At 37.7% G+C, this 22,628-nt stretch overlaps 1 protein-coding gene across 2 annotated transcripts in view; it reads right to left on the bottom strand.

Moving 5' to 3' along the window:
* The window catches only part of PIK3CB (phosphatidylinositol-4,5-bisphosphate 3-kinase catalytic subunit beta), a 193,211-nt gene that overhangs the window by 102,202 nt on the left and 68,381 nt on the right, over positions 1-22,628 (bottom strand). For both annotated transcript variants that reach the window (XM_067737676.1, XM_067737677.1), the window contains exon 3: positions 2,020-2,206. In XM_067737676.1, the coding sequence (XP_067593777.1) occupies positions 2,020-2,172 (153 nt within the window). In that variant the 5' untranslated portion in view covers positions 2,173-2,206. The remainder of the gene's footprint in view (positions 1-2,019; positions 2,207-22,628) is intronic.

The raw sequence follows: 22,628 nt of genomic DNA, 5'->3' as shown, positions 1-22,628 counted from the left end.
GATCCATAAGAACATGAAGAGATGCCTGAAATCATTAGCCATTAGGGAAATGCAAATAAAAACTAAAATGAGAGGGCTTCCCTGGTGGCACAGTGGTTGAGAGTCCGCCTGCCGATGCAGGGGACACGGGTTCGTGCCCCGGTCCGGGAAGATCCCACATGCCGCAGAGCGGCTGGGCCCGTGAGCCATGGCTGCTGAGCCTGCGCGTCCGGAGCCTGTGCTCCGCAACGGGAGAGGCCACAACAGTGAGAGGCCCACGTACCGCAAAAAAAAAAAAAAAAAAAAACTAAAATGAGGTACCACTTCACAGCCATAAGAATGGTTATTACTTTAAAAAAAAAACAAAAAAGGAAAACAAGTGTTGGCTAGCATTTTGAGAAACTGGAATCCTTTTGCATTGCTGGTGGGAAGGTAAAATGGTACAGTCATTGTAAAAAAAAAAAAGTTTAGCAGTTTCTTAAAAAGTTAAAACAGAATTACCACATGATCCAACATATGGAGAGCAGGGATTCATACAGATACTTGTGCACCAATGTTCAGAGCAGCATTATTCACAAAAGACAAAAGATGGTTATAACCAAAATGTCCATCAAAAGATGAATGAATAAACAAAATGTGGTATATCCATACAATGAAATAATATTCAGTCTTAAAAAGGAATGAAATTTAGATACCTGTAACAACATGAATGAACTTTTAAAATATTATGCTAATTGAGAAAACCAGACACAAAAGGTCGACTACTGTGTGATTCCACTTACATGAGGTAGCACGAATATACAAATTCATATAGACAGAAACTAGAATAGAGATTACCAGGGACTAGAAGAGGGGAAGTTTATTATTTACTAAGTACAGAGTCTGTGTTTAGGATGATGAAAAGTGCTGGAAATGGATAGTGGTGATGGATTGGGCAACACTGTGAATATACTTAATACCAAGAAACTGTGTGCCTAAAAATGACTCCTACGGTAAGTTTTATGTTATACGTATTTTACAACAATAAGTTTTTTTTAAAGGAGCATGGTTTCAATGGTTAATTCAGCTTCAGCTATAGCCACAGGCATCCATACCTGTCACTTGTGACTATAAAAATAAGTGTACTATCTGCCCCTGTAGGGTGCCCAAAACAATTAAAAAGTGATCCCTTTTCACTTAAGGGATTATGCAGTTCTAGAATTCTTATGTCTCCCTGATGAAGAAGCTTGGAAAAGAGTTATAAGGCTGTCCAAAGTCAAGCATTTTAAAAAGGTTTGTCATAAATACTTTTTCTTAAATATGTCATAAACCCCAATTTCCATATTGGGTTTAGCTATTTGAAAAACATTAAAGAGAAAGTTTAGGAAAATAATTTTACTTACAAGTCATAATCTTCACAAATCAATAGTACTCATCAATTCGCTTGAAAAAAATCATCCAACAAAACATGCAAGCCTTGTTATGTGAAAGAATTTGCTTTCAAATGAGGACACAGCATTGATTACTGGGGGAAAAAAGTCTACTGAACAGCAGAAAACCTTTTTTTCCCCCAGAGTGACCATGAAAAATAGTGGGGATGGGGACAGAAAATGGGGATTAGAAAGGGAAGGAAAAGGAGAGAAGAGACAACCAACGAAAAATCACTTGAGGAAAAATAAACGTGATAAGCTCAAAGACAATTCATACAAAGATCTTACCTCAAAATAAAACTTTCTAGAACAATGTCAAATTCCTTTTGATAACCTGAACAAGCCTTTCAAACTAGCTAAAATAAGCTAATTTGTCTTCATTCAGGTATCACACGTGGATTTTTTTAAAAATTAAAAGTGAGTGGGAGTGAGAATGAGAATGTTTTATATAGCCAATAAACAAGATCCAAGACACAGTATGGATCAAAATCTTTAAAATATAATGACTTATAAACTTCTCTCAAATTTACCATATGATTTACATTAATAACATTCTAAAATGGAGGAACATTTTCCCCTAAGTGATATAGTAAGTAAGCTATGTTTATAGAAATTCAGCCTGATAACATACCTGTTTAATATAGGAAATGGTAGCTTCCCGAGGTACCTCCAACTGGATATAAATCCCAGTGGGCAAAAGGAAATCCACGGGTATGGAGCCATCAGATGCTATCTGTGAATCCACTGCCCAGATGTCAAGGATGTCTGCCATAGCAGGAGGCATTATGAAGCGGAAGCACACTCATAATCATGGGGCTCTAGAAATCAGTAAGTAAAACTTAGTGAATTAATTAGCCAAATTTTATACTAAAACATGATAAAGCTCACCAATCCATAATTAGTCCTTGGATTTCAATATAGCCAACAATGTAACAGGAGGTCAATTAAGTTAAGCAAGAGTAAGCCACCATAACTTAAAAATACTTTTGGTTATCACTACATAAATTATGTATATATACCATACTGATTCAAATTCAACATAATAAGTATATGACTTATTATGTGAAAGATGAAAGGTTTAAGGAGTACAGGCTCCTGAGAAATCCAGTTAACAACCACTCAACAGGGGATTCTCTCCAGACTTTACTTAGAGAATTGATATCCGCTTCTCAACCAAATTTTTCTTGGCAAACTCCATGAAAAATGGCAATCAAGAGGGCCTTCCTTCAAAAATAATTTTCTATCAAGCTCACGAGAGAAACAAAATGTCATGAACTTAGTCCCATGACCCACCACCAAAGTATTAAAAAGACCAAATCCCCCAAACCAGCTGGCAAGGCGCTTTATGCTATGACTCTGGCCTGTTTTCCTTTGCTTCTCTGACTACTCCACAATCCAGGCTCTTGTGCCACAAGTGCTTTTTGCCTCCTGCTGCTAGACCTATGTTCACAGATATGTTGACATTGCCCGTACCAAACTACTATTCCAACAAATGCACCCTTCAACTGGACCATTTAAGTCTCATCTATTCCTTAAGGGCTTCCTTCAAGAAAGCACAACAATAATCCTGGGAAGAACATGGGCACTGAAGTTAAAAAAAACAAAACAAGGTTCAAATCCCATTTATTCAAAACATTCAAGTATCATGTCAAAAGAGACAGACACCAACCTGAAGCATTTTGGGGCATCAAAAACAATAACGACATCCATGGATTGAAACACATGAAATATATACAAATGTGAGACAATGAAGATAGAGAAAAACCCTTTATTGGTCAACTTTGGAGACTGATTTGAAACAACCTGGGAAATTTAAATATGGATTAAATATCAGATAATTGTAAGGAAACTGTTCATTTTGTGAGGTATAATAATGGAATGTTATGTTTCTAAAAACCAGTCTTTATCAGTCAGAGACACATAATGAAGTATATATAGGGATAAAATGACACTATGCTTGGCATTTGCTTTAAATTATTCCATTTTTGAAAACGTGAATGGGCAGCTGATTTCAACAAAGATGTAAAGGTAATTCGATGAGAAAAAAGAAAGTTTTTTCAACAAATGGTGCTGGAATTACTAGACGTCCATATGCTAAGAAAATGAAGCTCAATCCATATCTCACATCAAAAATTATAAACTCAAAATGGATTGTAGGCCTAAATGTAAACGCTAAAACTGTAAATCCTCTACAAGAAAACATAGGAGAAAAGCTTGTGATCTTGCATTAGGCAAAGAATTCTTAGATACGACACCATAAGCACAATTCATAAAATAAAAAATTGATAAAATGAACATCACCAAAACTAAGAACTTCTGCTCTTAAGGAAGACACTGTCCATAATATAAAAAGACAAGCCACAGACAGGAGAAAATGCTTACAAATCATATAAAGAACTTGTATCCAGCATACATAAAGAACTCTCAACATACAATAATAAGAAAACAGCTCAGGGCTTCCCTGGTGGCGCAGTGGTTAAGAGTTGGCCTGCCAATGCAGGGGACATGGGTTCAAGCCCTGGTCCAGGAAGATTCCACATGCCGTGGAGCAACTAAGCCCATGTGCCACAACTACTGAGCCTGCGTGCCGCAACTACTAAAGCCCATGTGCCTAGAGCCCGTGCTCCACAAGAGAAGCCACCGCAATGAGAAGCCGGCGCACTGCAACTAGAGAAAAGCCCACGCGCAGCAATGAAGATGCAACACAGCCGAAAATAAATAAATAAAAATTAAAAAAAAAAGAAAATCTTGAATTCCTAAATTTGTTTATAAAAAAAGAAAAACAGCTCAGTTTTTTTAAAATGGCAAAAGATTTGAACAGAGGCTATCAAAGGAGATAGATGGATGATAAAAGGGCTCAATATCATTAGTCATATAAATTAAAACAACAGTAAGACACCACTACACACCTCTTACATGGCTAAAATTAAAAAGACCAACCATACTAAGTGTAGACAAGGAAGAAGAGGAACTGGAACTCTCATACACTGCTGATCGGAATGTTAAACACTAGAGCTGCTTTGGAAAACAGTTTGGCAGTTTCTTAACATACACCTACCATATGATCAAGTCATCCCACTTCTAAATATATGCCCAAATGAAATGAAGGCATATATCCATGTAAAAACTTGTATATAACTGTTCATAGCAGCTTTATTTATACTAGCCAAAAATTGGGAAAAATTCAAATGTCCATCAACAAGTGAATGAATTTTTTAAAAAGTGGTACACTCATACAATAGAATACTACACACTCAAAAAAGCAAAAACAAACAAAAATCCACTACAGACACATTCAACAATGTGGATGAATCTCAAAATAATTACGCTGAGTGAAAGAAGCCTGACAAAAAGAGTACATACTGTATGACTCCATTTATATAAAAGTCTAGAAAAGGTAAACTCGTCTATAGTGACAGATCAGTGGTTGCCTTGTGTGGGAGAGGGCAGGGAAGAAGGAAAAGGTAAGAAGCAGGGATTACAAAGGGACACAAGGAAACTCTTGGGAGTGGTGGATATGTTTATTTACCTTGATTATGGTGATGATGGTTTCAGGGGTGTGTACATATGTCAAAATATATCAAATTATACACTTTAAATATGTGCAGTTTACTTTAAGTCAATCATCCCTCAATAAAACTGTTTTTAAAAGTGGCAGAAATAGATGAAATGAGAGGCAAAATGTTGGTATTCACTGAATCTGGGTGATGAGGAGTACACTGTATTACTCCTCTGCTTTTGTATATGTTTGCTATTTTCGTAAAAAAGATTTTGTTAAATCCCATCTAAGGACGTCCCTGGTGGCGCAGCAGTTAATATGCCTGCCAATGCAGGGGACACAGGTTTGAGCCCTGGTCCGGGAAGATCCCACATGCCACGGAGCAAGTAAGTCCACGCACCATAACTACTGAGCCTGCGCTCTAGAGCCTGTGAGCCACAACTACTGAGCCCACGAGCCACAACTACTGAAGTCCGTGTGCCACAACTACTGAAGCCCACGCGCCTAGAGCCCATGCTCCGCAACAAGAGAAGCCACTGCAATGAGAAGCCCGTGCACTGCAACGAAGATCCAATGCAGCCAAAAATAAATAAATAAAATTAATTAATTAAAAAAATAAAAGATTAAAAAAAAATCCCATCTATACCATTTACCAGCTATGTGAATTTTGGTAAGTCACTTAAACTTCCTGAGCCTCCATTAACTAAAAAAGGGATTCATAATAAAATGCTCCTCCTGGGAACACGGTGACAAATGAAGGAGCTAATATGTGAGAGCCTGACACATTGCAAGTTCTGCTAAATGACAGCTTTCTCCCTTTACTGAACATCCTGGCCGTTACTGATTCCTCCCTCCTAAGTCTTACCCCCCATAGCCTAGATCCACCACACTGACACTGTCATAAGGGTCCTGAATCTTTCAGATGTGCAAGCCTTGTTTCTGTAGGCAGAACAGAACAACGATTAAATATTTTGTTCTCAGAGTCTAACAGCTTAGTTGTAAAACCTGGCTCCATCACTCGCTAGCAGAGAGATCTTGGGCAAATCATATGCCTTCTTCCTACTTAAATTCCTTTATCTGTGAAATGGTGAAAACAACAGTAACTACCTCATAGCATACTTATTAACACTGAGTAAAGAATGCCTGGAATATAATAAGCTCCATGTTTGTTGCTATTTATTAATTTTTTTAATTCAAAAACTGTTAGTTCTTTTGAGCTGTGAGCCACATATATTCAACTACTTTTGTTTCGCCAAAAGTGATTAGCAGATAGTAGCCATTTGTAATTGTTTAATGAACTTAAGACCAAACAGTATTATCCCTACTCCAACAATTAAAAAAAAAGAAAAAAAAAAAAGCTCACAGGATAATAGAATTTATAACACCTAAAGGTAAGTACTTACTATGTGTCAGCATTCTAATAAAGTCTTACATGTGTTACTATATTTTATCCTTACTACTACCCTGTAGTAATACTACTACTCCTCAAGAAGCACCTGAGACTTAGAAAATCTGAGATCTCATGGATAAAAAGCAGCAGTCCTAGGATTTGAAGTTGGGTCTAACTCTAGAGGGTGAGCCCAACACCACACTCTACATAATGACTACTAAAGCACCATAAAAAGAGTCCGAGACATTTAACCATAATAAACCACATTACGTTGACTGTAAGCTCCTTGAGGTCTTGTGCCATGCTTCTTAAAATACTGTCTCTCACCACAGTGTACAGAGAAATCATTATACGTTTATACGTAGAAATTCTAAACTGATAAACTTTCACAGACAAGAACAAAATTACACAAAGTTACTACGGATGTCATTAACTGTCGCTGATCCTAGAAACGCTTTAGGCAAATCACTGCAGAACAGCCTTTAGAGACTGTCTTCAGTGGAGGAGCTTCTCAACTTTCCAAGTATTAGGCATTCAAGAAATATTTGAGGAACGAAAACATGCTACATTTAATTTTAAAGACCATGCTTTGCTTACCTTAAAATACCACCATGCAAAGACAAACAGGGAAAAGCCATCTCCTGAACACCAAGTACTACATATGAGTTAGGAGTTGTCAACAAAAGCTGACAGGACAAACTAAAGTTAGCATTTAAAACTGAGATGAGTTTATGAAACATCAGCCAACTGTCACAGAATTACAATCAAGATAAACCTGTATACTCCCCTGGTTTCTTCAGCATAGATTTTTGGCAAGATTCTCACAACTGAAGCCAAATCACCTGATGAATATCCATAGTAATACAGGAGCACGAAACTATAAAAACAAAAACTCTGAGACCTCACCCTTACCAGACAACTGGAAATGATGAGACTTCCTGAGACTCTGGAGCCCAGAGCAACAACCTTTTCAAGGAGACATACTGCACCTCACTACCCAACAGCATCAACTCCCCAGATTCAAATTCTAAACTTCTTGGGTATTAGAGGCAAAACCACTATGGCAGATTTAAGAATTTCTTGATGAAGTAGTCATACCTAAAATGAATTACAAGAATGAATTAATGGGCCCCTACCTTTCTTACTTTCTAGATATGTCATTCAACACTCCCACACATACTATCCTTAATCCAGCCTTGCTGAACTGCTGATACTTGCCAGCATTTCCCATACTCTCTCCTGCCTCCTACCTTTAACCTATCATCCCTCTCCCTAGGTGGTCCTCAGCTACATATGTCCTGACCAACTCTTAGTCTTCTAGACTCTTGGAATCCACCCCCAATACTCTTCTGTGCACTCAAGCACCAGGGCATATCTATGTCAAAGCAGGAGCACACTATATTGAAGCTTGTTGCTTAGTGAGAGCTTCCCAACCTCCTACTATTTCTGGCTCAATACATATTTACTTCTGTCTGAATGAATGAATTCGAATTCTATGCAAATCACTAGAACAATTATATTGGATCATTAAAAAAGTGATTTTTTGGGTTTCCCTGGTGGCACAGTGGTTGAGAGTCTGCCTGCCGATGAAGCGGACGCAGGTTCGTGCCCCAGTCCAGGAAGATCCCACATGCCGCGGAGCAGCTGGGCCCACGAGCCATGGCCACTGAGCCTGTGTGTCCGGAGCCAGTGGTCCGCAACGGGAGAGGCCACAACAGTGAGAAGTCCGCGTACCGCAAAAAAAAAAAAAAAAGTGATTTTTGTTGTTGTTGTTGTTGTTCCTTTGGCCACACTGCGCAGCATGAGGGCTCTTAGTTCCTGACCAGGAATCGAACCCATGTCCCCTGCTGTGGAAGCACAGAGCGTTAACCACTGGACCGCCAGGGAAGTCCCCCTTAAAAATGTGATTTAGGAACTTTCCAAGTGGTCCAGTGGTTAAGAATCCGCCTTCCAATGCAGGGGATGTGGGTTCAATCCCTGGTCAGGGAACTAAGATCCCACGTGCCACAACTACAGAGCCCACGCGCTCTGGAGCCCACGTGCCACAACTACAGAGCCCACGTGCTCTGGAGCCCATGTGCCACAACTAGAGAGACACCTGCAGGCTGCAACAAAGACCCGACGCAGCTAAAAATAAATAAATAAATAGCATTAGGAACTGGCAAAGTAAATTGCAAGGGTCAAGTATTTCTCTCCTGCCATCTCAAAATGCATCGTAAAGTTTAATCCTTTAGCTTTACAGTTAACCATGCTCTTTGCTTATTAAAGCAACATCACACCAATCTCCAAAATCAATCCCCCTATCTTTAATTTTTTTTAAGTTATTTTATTGAAGTATAGTTGATTTACAATGTTGTGTAAACTACTACTGTACAGCAAAGTGATTCAGTTACACATACAAGTACATTCTTTTTCATACTCTTTTCCTTTATGGTTTATCATAGGATATTGAATATAGTTCCCTGTGCTGTATAGTAGGACCTTGCTGTTTATCCCTCTATCTTCTATTTCAAGGACAAAATTCTCATGTTGAAATTATCAACTTTTTGACATAAAATCATCAGAAAGATTCTAATGATTCATCAAAATACTGATGATGCTTGAAAAGCTATACTGTGTTTAAATGAGACCTAGAAATGTTTTTCTCAAAAAGGAGTGAATTATCAAAGGGAATACAGTAGGCCCTCTGTATCCATGGCTTTCACATCCGCAGATTCAACCAACCACGTATCAAAATTTCACAGACACAGTATGACTGTATTTATTCATTTATACTACACCATTTTATATGAGGGACTTGAGCATCAGCAGATTTTGGTATCTGTGAGGGCTCCTGGAACCAAACCTCTGTAGATACTGAAAGTGAACTGTAATGTAAGGTTATGTCTAGGTACATAAATTTCTACCTTGATATTACCATATTAATAAGTTACTAATAACTGAGTTAGAATGGTTGTCAGACTTTATAAACACTACAGGTAGACATATACCATGTAATTACAGCTTAACATATAGGCTGTACTTGTGTGTCACTTTAATAAAAGCACTTTTATTAGACCACTTCTCAAGGTTTTCAAAGTACTTTAAGTTAAATACTACCTAAGAGACTGGTTGTCAATCTTCATATTCAATATTCTTTCTAAATAAGTATTTTACAAATACTTTAAAAATCTGAAATGAAATTATTCATATAATTTACATACATATATAGCCAATTTCAAAATATACTCATATAATGTCCTAATTATAATATAAAGGGAAAATAAAAGAAAATAAGACTGTATATTTCAGTATGTGAATACTTGGACATAACCATACCCCTACACAATGAAGTAGTCAGAGGTTTGAATCTATACATAGAATCACCATGGATGTGACAACTACAAATGCAGACTGATCAAATGCCATAAAAGCCACTGGTGCCATTGATTTTACAAATCTTTATCTTCCAAGTTTATATCTTCCAAAATTAATGTATTAAAATCATGTAGGACTTCCCTGGTGGCACAGTGGCTGGGAGTCCGCCTGCTAATGCAGGGGACACGGGTTCGTGCCCCGGTCCGGGAAGATCCCACATGCCGCGGAGTAGCTGGGCCCGTGAGCCACGGCCGCTGAGCCTGCGCGGCCGGAGCCTGTGCTCCGCCACGGGAAAGGCCACAACGGTGAGAGGCCCGCGTACCGCAAAAAAAAAAAAAAAAAATCATGTAAAAAATGCTGTGTATTATATTTTTATGTAAATAAATAAAGTTCAGATCTAGGCTCAGATAATAGTAAGACTTTTAACCATTACATAATAGTAGCACCTCCCCCAGTCACTGTATCAGCAACAGGTACAACAATATCACCCCCTACAAATTTCAAAAGCATCTTATAGGGGGGGATTTCACACTGTCCAGTTTCAGAACCCCTGCTCTAGGACAATTCCTACTATTTCTCAAAGGATTAATGGGGTCTCCACAATTCAACTAGACCTAACTGTAGTCTGTATTTAAAACAATAATGAACATAATTTCCCATACATTTCTACCTGACAATCAATAGTGTTTCCTGTATTTGGCTATGTTATCTTTGGCTAATTCTTGAAGGGTAAAAGAAGCTCTAAGTCAAGAAAACTTTAGCCCCCTAACCAATCAGAGGAATGTAAGGCCAGTATAATTGGCTCTTAGTTTTCAAGACCCTTACTAAACATACTGATGGGGTAGTCTAACTAAAACTACAGGGGAGTGTATGGCTGATTCATTTTGTTATGAAGTGGAGGCTAACGCAACAGTGTAAAGCAACCATACTCCAATAAAAAATTAAAAAAATAAAAAAAAGAACATAAGCCATCTATTACCTGGCAGAAAAGTTAAAGAAGGATCTTTTTTCTCCTGTATTTCCCAGCTTAGAGTATGCATAAAGGAACTGATGGCTACAATTCACTTTTATTTCTGTCTGATACAGGAGAATAATGGTTCTCTTCTCAATTCCTCCTAGTTCCTTTCTAATCAGTAAAGAAAGAGAGGTGCACCAGTTCTAACATTTTAGAAAGAAAAAATGGCCCCCCAAGTTAAGAGATGCCTCATTCCTCTATGTCTTGATGATTTACAGTTTTTAAAAAATAATTCATAGAATTGTTTTTAGAGCAGTTTTAGTTTCTGGAAAAACTGAGCAGAAAAGTCTCCCCCACAGCTTCCCCTATTATTACCTCATATTAGTGCAACACATTTGATACAACTGATGAACCAATGTACTATTATTAAATGAAGTCCATAGTTTTAAAAAAAACAAAACAAAACAGGGCTTCCCTAGTGGCACAGTGGTTAAGAATCCGCCTGCCAATGCAGGGGACATGGGTTCGAGCCCTGCTCTGGGAAGATTCCACATGCCGCGGAGCAACTAAGGCCGTGCGCCACAACTACTGAAGTCTGCGTGCCTAGAGCACATGCTCCGCAACAAGAGAAGACACTGCAATGAGGAGCCTGCGCACCGCAACGAAGAGTAGCCCCCACTCGCCGCAACTAGAGAAAGCCCGCGCGCAGCAACGAAGCCCCAACTCAGGCAAAAATTACTTAATTTTAAAATTCCTTTAAAAAACAAAACAAAACAAAAAACTACAGGGTAACTTGTAGCACTTAAGAGCTTCTTGCATAACACTTTTTAAAAAAAAATTTTATTGGAGTATAGTTGCTTTACAATGTGTTAGTTTCTACTGTACAGCAAAGTGAATCAGCTATATGTATACATATACATTTTTTTCTTTTTTTAACCTTTAATTTTATTTTTTTAAATTGATGTATAGTTTATTTACAATATAATGTTTCAGATGTGCAACATAGTGATTCAATGTTTTTATATATTATACTCAATTACACTCCATTTGAAGTTATTACAAAATAATGGCTGTATTTCTCTGTACTGTACAATATTTTTTTAATAGATCTTTATTGGAGTATAATTGCCTCACAATACTGTTAGTTTCTGTTGTACACCAAAATGAATCAGCCATACGTATACATATGTTCCCATATCCCCTCCCTCTTGAGCCTCCCTCCTGAGCCTCGCTCCCATCCTCCCTATCCCACCCCTGTACACATAACTTTTAAGGTAAGTATTGAGAGAGGGGGTATACTTACAAAATGTGCTGTGCTGTAATTAAAAATAGTATGTCCTTTATCTGATCTAAAACTGACACTGTTGCTAAACAAATAAGGTAACAAACCACGTGGTAACAGATAAATCTTTTATAAAGATATTCTGAAGAAAATGAAATTACTGCTACATAATTGAAAATAAATATATTCTAGTTCTGGTTCCTATTTCCCTTAGTCACCCTTATTTTATAGGAGCATCACACACAAGAGTCCAGCCTGAGAAGTAACTCAGAGTTTCAGGTTGGAAGGTACCTTAGGAGTGACAGACCCTTCCTATTTTAAAGATAAGGAAACTAAGGCCCAGATGAATCAAGTAAATTAGCCAGGTAACACAAAGAGCCAGGACAGAAGTAAGATTTATTTCCAAGCAATTAACATACTCTATAATTATTTTTTCTTTACCTTTTTTTTTTTTCCTTCTTTTAAAGGAAATGTTCTTCACAGGGTTGCCTTAGCACAACAATCCTTCACAGGGTGACTCTAGCACAGGGTTAACCTAGTACAGCAAGCACAAGACTACAAGAGGGTACCTCAGTCTGGTATCACTCTTTTGTTTGAGCATTAGGCAAATGATCAAAGGCTGAGGACAAGCATGAAACTACTTATGAAAACAACTTTTCAAGGAAGCTATCAGAGGGCACAGGAACTTCAGTAGTGACAATTAGCTCAACTAAACACTTAGACTGTAATTACAAACCCATATCCTGTCAATTGTTCACTAGCAGAAAGAGAGGAAAGGGTTTAGATATTCTCAACTTCCCTAGCAATGTGCCAGCAGAACTACAGGATTTTACTTCTTTCAATCAAGTGATAAGTAGAAACCAACATAAACCTGTTAGACAGATGAACAAGTAGTTCACACAAAAACTTCTTTGGAAAATCATGGAAGAAAAATTTAAGAGAGATTGAAAGTGAATATTTTAAAAATATTAAATGCAACAGTATTTACCTAGTATTTATTTCTTTACTATTATAAGATATAGCTAGAAGACAGGTTAATGTTCATAAAAGAACTGGAAGGGGCAGTGCACTTATCATGAACACCACATTTATTATCTCAACCCTCAGGTTTCAATAACAGACAATTTAAGTGACGGGATTTTGATTTATCTGGGTTTCTGTCCTTCCCCTCCCCCCACTTCTACTGTTCAAAGACAAGAAACCAGCCTTGTTTGCTGATTTGTTTACAATGAAGTATGCATTATACTGAACACTGAAAAACTGAATATAGAACTCCACTTGTTAAAGATGGTTATTTTATCTGAATTACTGTAATTCCATGTAAAAGGTCTCTCTAAAGTAATTCTACTAATTATTAAAGAATAACTGCTAAAACAGTACTGTATACCTTATCATTTATATTGAAATAACATTCAAATTTATCCTCTTAAAATAGAAGGTGAGGGCTTCCCTGGCAATCCAGTAGTTACAAATCCACGCTTCCACTGCAGAGGGCATAGTTTTGATCCCTGGTAGGGGAAATAAGATCCTGCATGCCGCGTGGTGTGTGTGTGGGGGGGGGGAGGAGTGTCGTGTGGCAAAAAAGGGGGGGAGGGGAGGGGGAGGGGGAGGAGAGGGGAGGAGGAGGGGGAGGAGAGGGGAGGAAGGGGGGAGGAGTGGAGGAGGAGGGGAGGAGGAGTGGGGAGGCGAGGGAGAGGAGGAGGAGGAGGAGGAGGAGGAGGCACTCTAAATAGCCTTTAGAAAATATTTGCAAATATGCACTGAGCCTTGAAAACTTTTTAAACTTACTAACCCAGTAATTTACCTATTTAAAAACTTCAATTCAGGAAAATTTTCATACACAAAGCAAAAACATACAAACGTGACAAACTTGCAAATAACCTAACGGTCCAAATATCAAGAAATAGTTAAACAAACAATGATATACCCATTTGATGGCATATTAAGCAGCTATTTATACTGAAGTCTGTCATACGTGTACAATACTATGGACATGTTTATAGATGATATGGATAGAGTAAAATGTAAAGCAGTACAAAAAGTATAATTAGAATTCTGTTAACTGTAAAAAAGGGAAAAATCATACGTACAATCTAATGCATGGAAATTTAGGCTGGAAAACCAGAGGCTGGGAGAGGGAAAGGGAGGAAGGGGGAATTAGATGAAGTTAGTCCAAAGTATAACCTCCCAGTTATAAGATGAATAAGTACTAGAGATGTAATGTACACATGATGAAAATAACTAACACTACTATACATTATATATGAAAGTTGTTAAGAGAGTAAATCCTAAGAGTTCTCATAAGGAAAAAAATGTATATTTTTTCTATTTCTTTAATATTGTGTCAATATGAGATAACAAATTTTCATTAAATCTACTGTGGTGATCATTCCATGATGTATGTAAGTCAAATCATTATGCTGTATGACTTATACAGTGCTGGATGTCAATTATATCTCAACAAAACTGAAAGAACAAAAGAAAGAAAGAAATTAAAGATGGAAGGAAATATACTAATATAGTTCAAAAGTAACTATAGGGGCTTCCCTGGTGGCGCAGTCGTTGAGGGTCCACCTGACAATGCAGGGGACATGGGTTCGTGCCCGGTCCAGGAGGATCCCACGTGCCGCGGAGCGGCTGGGCCCGTGAGCCATGGCCGCTGAGCCTGCGCGTCCGGAGCCTGTGCTCCACAACGGGAGAGGCCACAACGGTGAGAGGCCCACGTACAGCAAACAAACAAAAAAAAGTAACTATAAATAAATGTTTTTTCAATGTTTCATTAATGAGAGCATACAGATTACATACTTTTTTAAAAAGTTCTATTATTCAAGACACTTAGAATAGTCCAAAGAACTCAGGTTAGAGCTAGGCTAGCTATTCTTAATATGTCGGTGTTCATCAGTATTTCCAAAGTCAGATTTTCATTCTTAGTAGTTAACGTTAATATAAACAGAATACATTTATAAATACTTAACATGCCTCTGTAAAACAAGTATATTTCTTATAAGCCAGATTTATGTCAATCTCTATGAATGCAGAGCAATTTTTTAAAACCACAACACAATATACCAAGACAGCTTCTGTGTCTAACCTAGACACTGACAAGACTAACTCCTGTATTGCTTAAGCAATTCCTCTCTTTTAAAACTTTCCCAACAAGCAACCTATAACGCACAAACAGCTGGTAATCACAGTAAATATCCTGAAGAGGTAAGTATATATCTAAAACTGAAATAGTACAGGGAATTCCCTGTCAGTCCAGTGGTTAGGACACCAAACTTCCACTGCAGGGGGCCCGGGTTCGATCACTGGCTGGGGAACAAAGATCCCACAAGCCACATGGCATGGCAAAAATAAAAATTTTTTTTAAAATTTCAAAATCGTACAAATTTAAATGAAATATATAATATTACTAAATTCCCCTCCAAAAACCAGATTACTATCCTAAGATCTTAAAAGACATAGCTCCAAAGCATAAACTTCAAATTCAATAAAGGAATCATTTCATAAAATTATCTAGTATGTAAATGTTACATTTTCTATTTTGAATATTTAAAATAAACTCTAATCTTAAGTCACTGAACCCGTCATTCTGTCATTCTCTTTAATCTAGTATAAAGTTCATTAATATCCAGATCCACGAATATTTATTAATGAAACACTAAGTAGTCCTTTTTGTAATATTGTTTCACCAACATATTTTTTTGTATAGCTTGGATTTCATAACCTTAGATAACTGATTTATGAATAAGAACTTTCCACCCTGCAAAGCTAAAGGATTAAATAAAACAGCACATACAGAAAAGAACTCTGCATAGCACTTCACATAAAAAAGCACTCAAGGGATTTCCCTGGTGGTCCAGTGGTCAAGACGTTGCACTTCCACTGCAGGGGACGTGGGTTTGATCTCTGCTTGGGGAACTAGAATCCCGCATGCCGTGTGGCAAAAAACAAAAACAAACAACAACAAAACACAAAATCTCAATAACTGATGACATATTAATTTACAGTGAGACCAGTTTCTTTCCAACAAAAGGAACAGCCATGCCTCCTATTCACAGCATAAATCATCAGTCTTGTTTGCTTGATGTGAAAGAAATTAAAACAGTAATTCTTAAAAGGTGGTCTCTAGTGATCTACAGGTGGTTTGCTCACATGCATTTCCCAAAATTAATAAAATTTTCTACAAAAATCCCACAACACAACTCTATGCTAGCAGAGCTGTGCTGTTCAATTTCCCTTGGGTAACAGTTAATGGGATGCTTCCAAATCTTAGCAAATATACTGTTACTTCACTTCTGCTACAGCATTTACTTTTGTTAAGTATTTATTGTTAGTATCATGTTGTATCATTCACCTTAGGATCAGTGGCTCAAAACTAATTCAAAGAGACCAAAATCAGAGAGGCAAAAATTAAAGTTACATTCCTCGTAACAAGACAAACACAATTTCACAACTGCAAAAAAAAAAAAAAAAAAAGGTTCCAATGATAACGTTAATGATAATACTCACAGAGAAAGCAGAACAAGTTACTGCAAAATTCCTTCACCAAGAGGGGAGAGAGCAGAAGCAAGAAGAACTACAGTCCTAACAGTCTGTGGAACAAAAACCACATTCACAGAAAGATAGACAAGATGAAAAGGCAGAGGGCTATGTACCAGATAAAGGAACAAGATAAAACCCCTGAAAAACATCTAAATGAAGTGGAGATAGGAAACCTTCCAGAAAAAGAAATCAGAATAATGATAGTGAAGATGATCCAGGACCTCGGAAAAAGAATGGAGGCAAAGATCAAGAAGATGCAAGAAATGTTTAACAAAGACCTAGAAGAATTAAAGAAAAACAGAGTTGAACAATACAATAACTGAAATGAAAAATACACTAGAAGGAATCAATAGCAGAATAAGTGAGGCAGAAGAACAGATAAGTGACCTGGAAGACAGAATGGGGGAATTCACTGCCACGGAACAGAATAAAGAAAAAAGAATGAAAAGAAATGAAGACAGCCTTAGAGAACTCTGGGACAACATAAAATGCACCAATATTCACATTATACAGGTCCCAGAAGGAGAAGAGAGAGAGAAAGGATCCGAGAAAATATCTTCAAAAGAAAGCTGGAGTAGCAATACTCATATCAGATAAAACAGACTTTAAAATAAAGAACATTACAAGAGACAAAGAAGGACACTACATAAGGATCAAGGGATCAATCCAAGAAGAAGATATAACAATTATAAATATATATACACCCAACATAGGAGCACCTCAATACATAAGGCAACTGCTAACAGCTATAAAAGAGGAAATCGACAGTGACACAATAACAGTGGGAGACGTTAACAGCTCACTTACACCAATGGACAGATCATCCAAACAGAAAATTAATATGGAAACACGAGCTTTAAATGACACAACAGACCAGACAGATTTAATTGATATTATAGAACATTCCATCCAAAAACAGCAGATTACACTTTCTCCTCAAGTGCACACAGAACATTATCCAGGATTAATCACATCTTGGGTCACAAATCAAGCCTCAGTAAATTTAAGAAAATTGAAATCATATCAAGCATCTTGTCTGACCACAATGCTATGAGATTAGAAATCAATTACAGGGAAAAAAACGTAAAAAACAAAGACACATGGAGGATAAACAATATGTTACTAAATAACCAAGAGATCACTGAAGAAATCAAAGAGGACATCAAAAAATATCTAGGGACAAATTACAACGAAAACACAATCCAAAACCTATGGGATGCAGCAAAAGCAGTTCTAAGAGGGAAGTTTATAGCAATACAAGCCTACCTCAAGAAATAAGAAAAATTTCAAATAAACAATCTAACCTTACACCTAAAGGAACTAGAGAAAGAAGAACAAACAAAACACAAAGTTAGCAGATGGAAAGCAATCATAAAGATCAGAGCAGAAATAACTGAAATAGAAACAAAGAAAACAATAGCAAAGATCAATAAAACTAAAAGCTGGTTCTTGGAGAAGACAAACAAAATTGATAAACATTTAGCCAGACTCATCAAGAAAAAGAAGGAGGGCCTCCCTGGTGGCACAGTGGTTACGAATCTGCCTGCCAATGCAGGGGACATGGGTTCAAGCCATGGTCCGGAAAGATCCCACCTGTTGCACAGCAGCTAAGCCCATGTGCCACAGCTACTGAACCTGCACTCTAGAGCTGGCAAGCCACAACTACTGAGCGCAAGTGCCACAACTGCTGAAGCCTACGTGCCTAGAGCCGGTGCTCCACAACAAAGAGAAGCCACCACAAAGAGAAGCCCACATACCACAACGAAGAGTAGCCCTTGCTCACCACAACTAGAGAAAGCCCGTGCGCAGCAACAAAGACCCAATGCAGCCATAAAAAATAACTAAATAAATAAATAAAAGTTTTAAAAAAAGAAAAAGAGGGAGAGGACTTAAATCAATAAAATGAGAAATGAAAAAGGAGAAATTACAACAGACACTGCAGAAATATAAAGCAACATAAGAGACTACTATAAGCAACCCTATACCAATAAAATGGACAGTCTGGAAGAAATGGACAAATTCTTAGAAAGGTATAACCTTCCAAGACTGAACCAGGAAGAAACAGAAAATAAGAACAGACCAATCATAAGTAATGAAATTGAAACTGTGATTAAAAATCTTCCAACAAACAAACGTCCAGGACCAGATGGCTTCACACGTGAATTCTATCAAACATTTAAAGAAGAGCTAACACCCATCCTTCTAAAACTCTTCCAAAAAATTGCAGAGGAAGGAACACTCCCAAACTCATTCTATGAGGCCACCATCACCCTCATACCAAAACCACATCGAGATACTACAAAAAAAGAAAATTACAGACCAATATCACTGATGAATATAGATGCAAATATCCTCAACAAAATGCCAGCAAACAGAATCCAACAGCATATTAAAAGGATCATACACCATGATCAAGTGGGATTTATCCCAGGGATGCAAGGATTCTTTAATATACACAAATCAATCAATGTGATACACCATATTAACAAACTGAAGAATAAAAACCATATGATCATCTCAGAAAAAGATGCAGAAAACACTTTTGACAAAATTCAACACCCATTTATGATAAAAACTCTCCAGAGAGTTTTTGAGGTAGGTAGAGGGAACCTACCTCAACATAATAAAGGCCATATATGACAAACTCACAGCAAACTTCATTCTCAATAGTGAAAAACTGAAAGCGTTTCCTCTAAGATCAGGAATGAGACAAGGATGTTCACTCTAGCCACTATTATTCAACATAGTTTTGGAAGTCCTAGCCACGGCAATCACAGAAGAAAAAGAATTAAAAGGAATACAAATTGGAAAAGAAGAAGTAAAACTGCACTGTCTGCAGATAACATGATACTATACACAGAGAATCCTAAAGATGCCACCAGAAAACTACTAGAGCTAATCAATGAATTTGGAAAAACTGCAGGATACAAAATTAATGCACAGAAAACTCTTGCATTCCTATGCACTAATGATGAAAAATCTGAAAGAGAAATTAAGGAAACACTCCCATTTACCATTGCAACAAAAGAATGAAATACCTAGGATAAACCTACCTAGGAAGACAAAAGACCTGTATGCAGAAAACTATAAGACACTGATGAAAGAAATTAAAGATGATACCAACAGATGGAGAGATATACCATGTTCTTGGATTAGAAGAATCAATATTGTGAAAATGACTACACTCCCAAAGCAATCTACAGATTCAATGCAATCCCTATCAAATTACCAATGGCATTTTTTACAGAACTAGAACAAAAAGTCTTAAAATTTTTATGGAGACACAAAAGACCCCAAATAGCCTAAACAGTCTTGAGGGAAAAAAACAAAGTTGGAGGAATCAGACTCCCTGACTTCAGACTATACTACAAAGCTACAGTAATCAAGACAATATGGTTCCGGCACAAAAACAGAAATATAGATCAATGGAACAGGACAGAAAGCCCAGAGATAAACCCACACACCTTTGGTCAACTTATCTATGACAAAAGAGGCAAGGATATACAATGGAGAAAAGACAGTCTCTTCAATAAGTGGTGCTGGGAAAACTGGACAGTTACATGTAAAAGAATGAAATTAGAAAACTCCCTAACACCACACACAAAAATAAACTCAAAATGGGTTCGAGGGCTTCCCTGGTGGTGCAGTGGTTGAGAGTCTGCCTGCCGATGCAGGGGACACAGGTTTGTGCCGTGGTCCAGGAGGATCCCACATGCCGCGGAGCGGCTGGGCCCATGAGCCATGGCCGCTGAGCCTGTGCGTCTGGAGCCTGTGCTCCACAACGGGAGAGGCCACAGCAGTGAGAGGCCCGTGTACCGCAAAAAAAAAAAAATGGGTTCGAGACCTAAATGTAAGACCAGACACTATAAAACTCTTAGAGGAAAACATAGGAAGAACACTCTGACATAAATCACAGCAAGATCTTTTTTGATCCACCTACTAGAGTAATGGAAATAAAAACAAAAATAAACAAATGGGACCTAATGAAACTTTAAAAAGCCTCTCTAAAGCAAAGTACACACAAAACGAAAAGACAACCCGCAGAATGGGAGAAAATATTTGCAAACGAATCAACAGACAAATGATTAATTTCCAAACTATATAAACAGCTCATACAGCTCAATATTAAAAAAAAAAAAACCCCAATCAAAAAATGGGCAGAAGACATAAACAGACATTTCTCCAAAGACATACAGATAGCCAAGAAGCACATGAAAAGCTGCTCAACATCACTATTAGGAAATGCAAATCAAAACTACAATGAGGTATCACCTCACCCCAGTTAGAATGGGCATCATCAGAAAATCTACAAACAACAAATGCTGGAAAGGGTGTGGAGAAAAGGGAACCCTCTTGCACTGTTGGTAGGAATGTAAATGGATACAGCCACTATGGAGAACAGTACGGAGGTTCCTTAAAAAACTAAAAATAGAATTACCATATGACCCAGCAATCCCACTACTGGGCACATACCCAGAGAAAAACCATAATTCAAAAAGACACATGCACCCCAACATTCAATGCAGCACTATTTACAATAGGCAGGTCATGGAAGCGACCTAAATGCCCATCGACAGACGAATGGCAAAAGAAGATGTGGTACATATATGCAATGGAATATTACTCAGCCATAAAAAGGAACGAAATTGGGTCATTTGTAGAGATGTGGATGGATCTATAGACTATCATACAGAGTGAGGTAAGTCAGAAAGAAAAAAACAAATATCATGTATTAATGCATGTATGTGCAACCTAGAAAAATGGTACAGATGAACCGGTTTGCAGGGCAGAAATAGCGACACAGATGTAGAGAAGAAACGTATGGAAACCAAGGGGGAAGTGGCGGGGCCGGGTGTGGTGGAATGAACTGGGAGATTGGGATTGACATATGTATACTAATATGTATAAAATGGATAACTAATAAGAACCTGCTGTATAAAAAAATAAAATTCTAAAATTCAAAACGAAAAAAAAAGAAAATTCCTTCACCAAACTACACACTAGGCGCTGCATAATATCAATGGCATAGAACATGACAGAGCAATTACTACCTCGTGTGTACTTTAGTAGACATTTTGCTTTATGAAGGCCAAAACCCCTGGAGTATCTATCACAGCTCCTGAGAGAGAAGTGTTCAGTGACTTTTTGTTCTGTTTGTGAATGAAAAGCCATGCAACCAGAGCAAGGATTTTTCATTTGGTTTGTTATTTTGTGAGCCATGATGTAGAATCAGAAATAGCAGCTGCATGTACTTCTCATGGAATCTAAGTTACCAACACAACATCCCTGTGTCAGTCTTTACTTGTAGTCAATGCATTCACAAGTGATCTAACTACAGATACAAGCATCTGACTACGGTCTACTACAGTTGTATCTGAGGGTTTACATATTTTTTAGCATGTAAATATCAAGCTATTTTTTATCACAAATGAACTTCCTTTATATTATAGTTAAAGCATATTTTTCTTATGTGTGTAAGTAGATTATGTTACCTATAAATTTCTTTTCAGTATAGTAAAACAAGTATTACAAAACATACTACAAAAAGGGGGTTGGGTCTAAAAGGGTTTAGAATCTTTATTATAAACTTCTTTAAGATTCTTTATACATATTGCAAAACTTCTTAGAAAGGTACTTTCAAGAAAGGTTTTACCAATTTGTATCCCCACTACATTAATGGGTGTACACAGTATCCATCAACAGAATTGTAATAAAGCTTTTTAGTCTTAGTCAATTATTTGAAGTTATCTGAGTTAATCTGCATTTCTGATTACTTGCAAAATCAAAATTTTTTTAAAGACTACAAGAACTCCACGGGGAGGGAGAGAACAGGTGGAGTGTAGGAGGGTAAGACACCATTCCTAAAGAACTGTCTTACAACAGATTTTTGAGTTCAGGCCTTGCTCTTTGCCTTGCTGCTGCTGATGTATTCCAGTATACAATAACACAGCAGGGCTTCCCTGGTGGCACAGTGATTAAAGAATCTGCCTGCCACTGCAGGGGACATGGGTTCCATCCCTGGTCCGGGAAGATCCCACATGCCGCGGAGCAACAAAGCCCGGGCGCCACAACTACTGAGCCCGCGTGCTGCAACTACTTATGCCTGAGTGCCTAGAGCCCATGCTCCGCAACAAGAGAAGCCACCACGATGAGAAGCTCGCACACTGCAACGAAGAGTAGCCCCTGCTCACCACAACGAAGAGTAGCCCTGC

The sequence above is a fragment of the Pseudorca crassidens genome, chromosome 5 (assembly GCF_039906515.1).
Source record: "Pseudorca crassidens isolate mPseCra1 chromosome 5, mPseCra1.hap1, whole genome shotgun sequence".
Classification (NCBI taxonomy): domain Eukaryota; kingdom Metazoa; phylum Chordata; class Mammalia; order Artiodactyla; family Delphinidae; genus Pseudorca; species Pseudorca crassidens.
The sequence above is the reverse complement of the archived record's forward strand: the minus strand, read 5'-3'. Positions and strand labels throughout refer to the sequence as shown.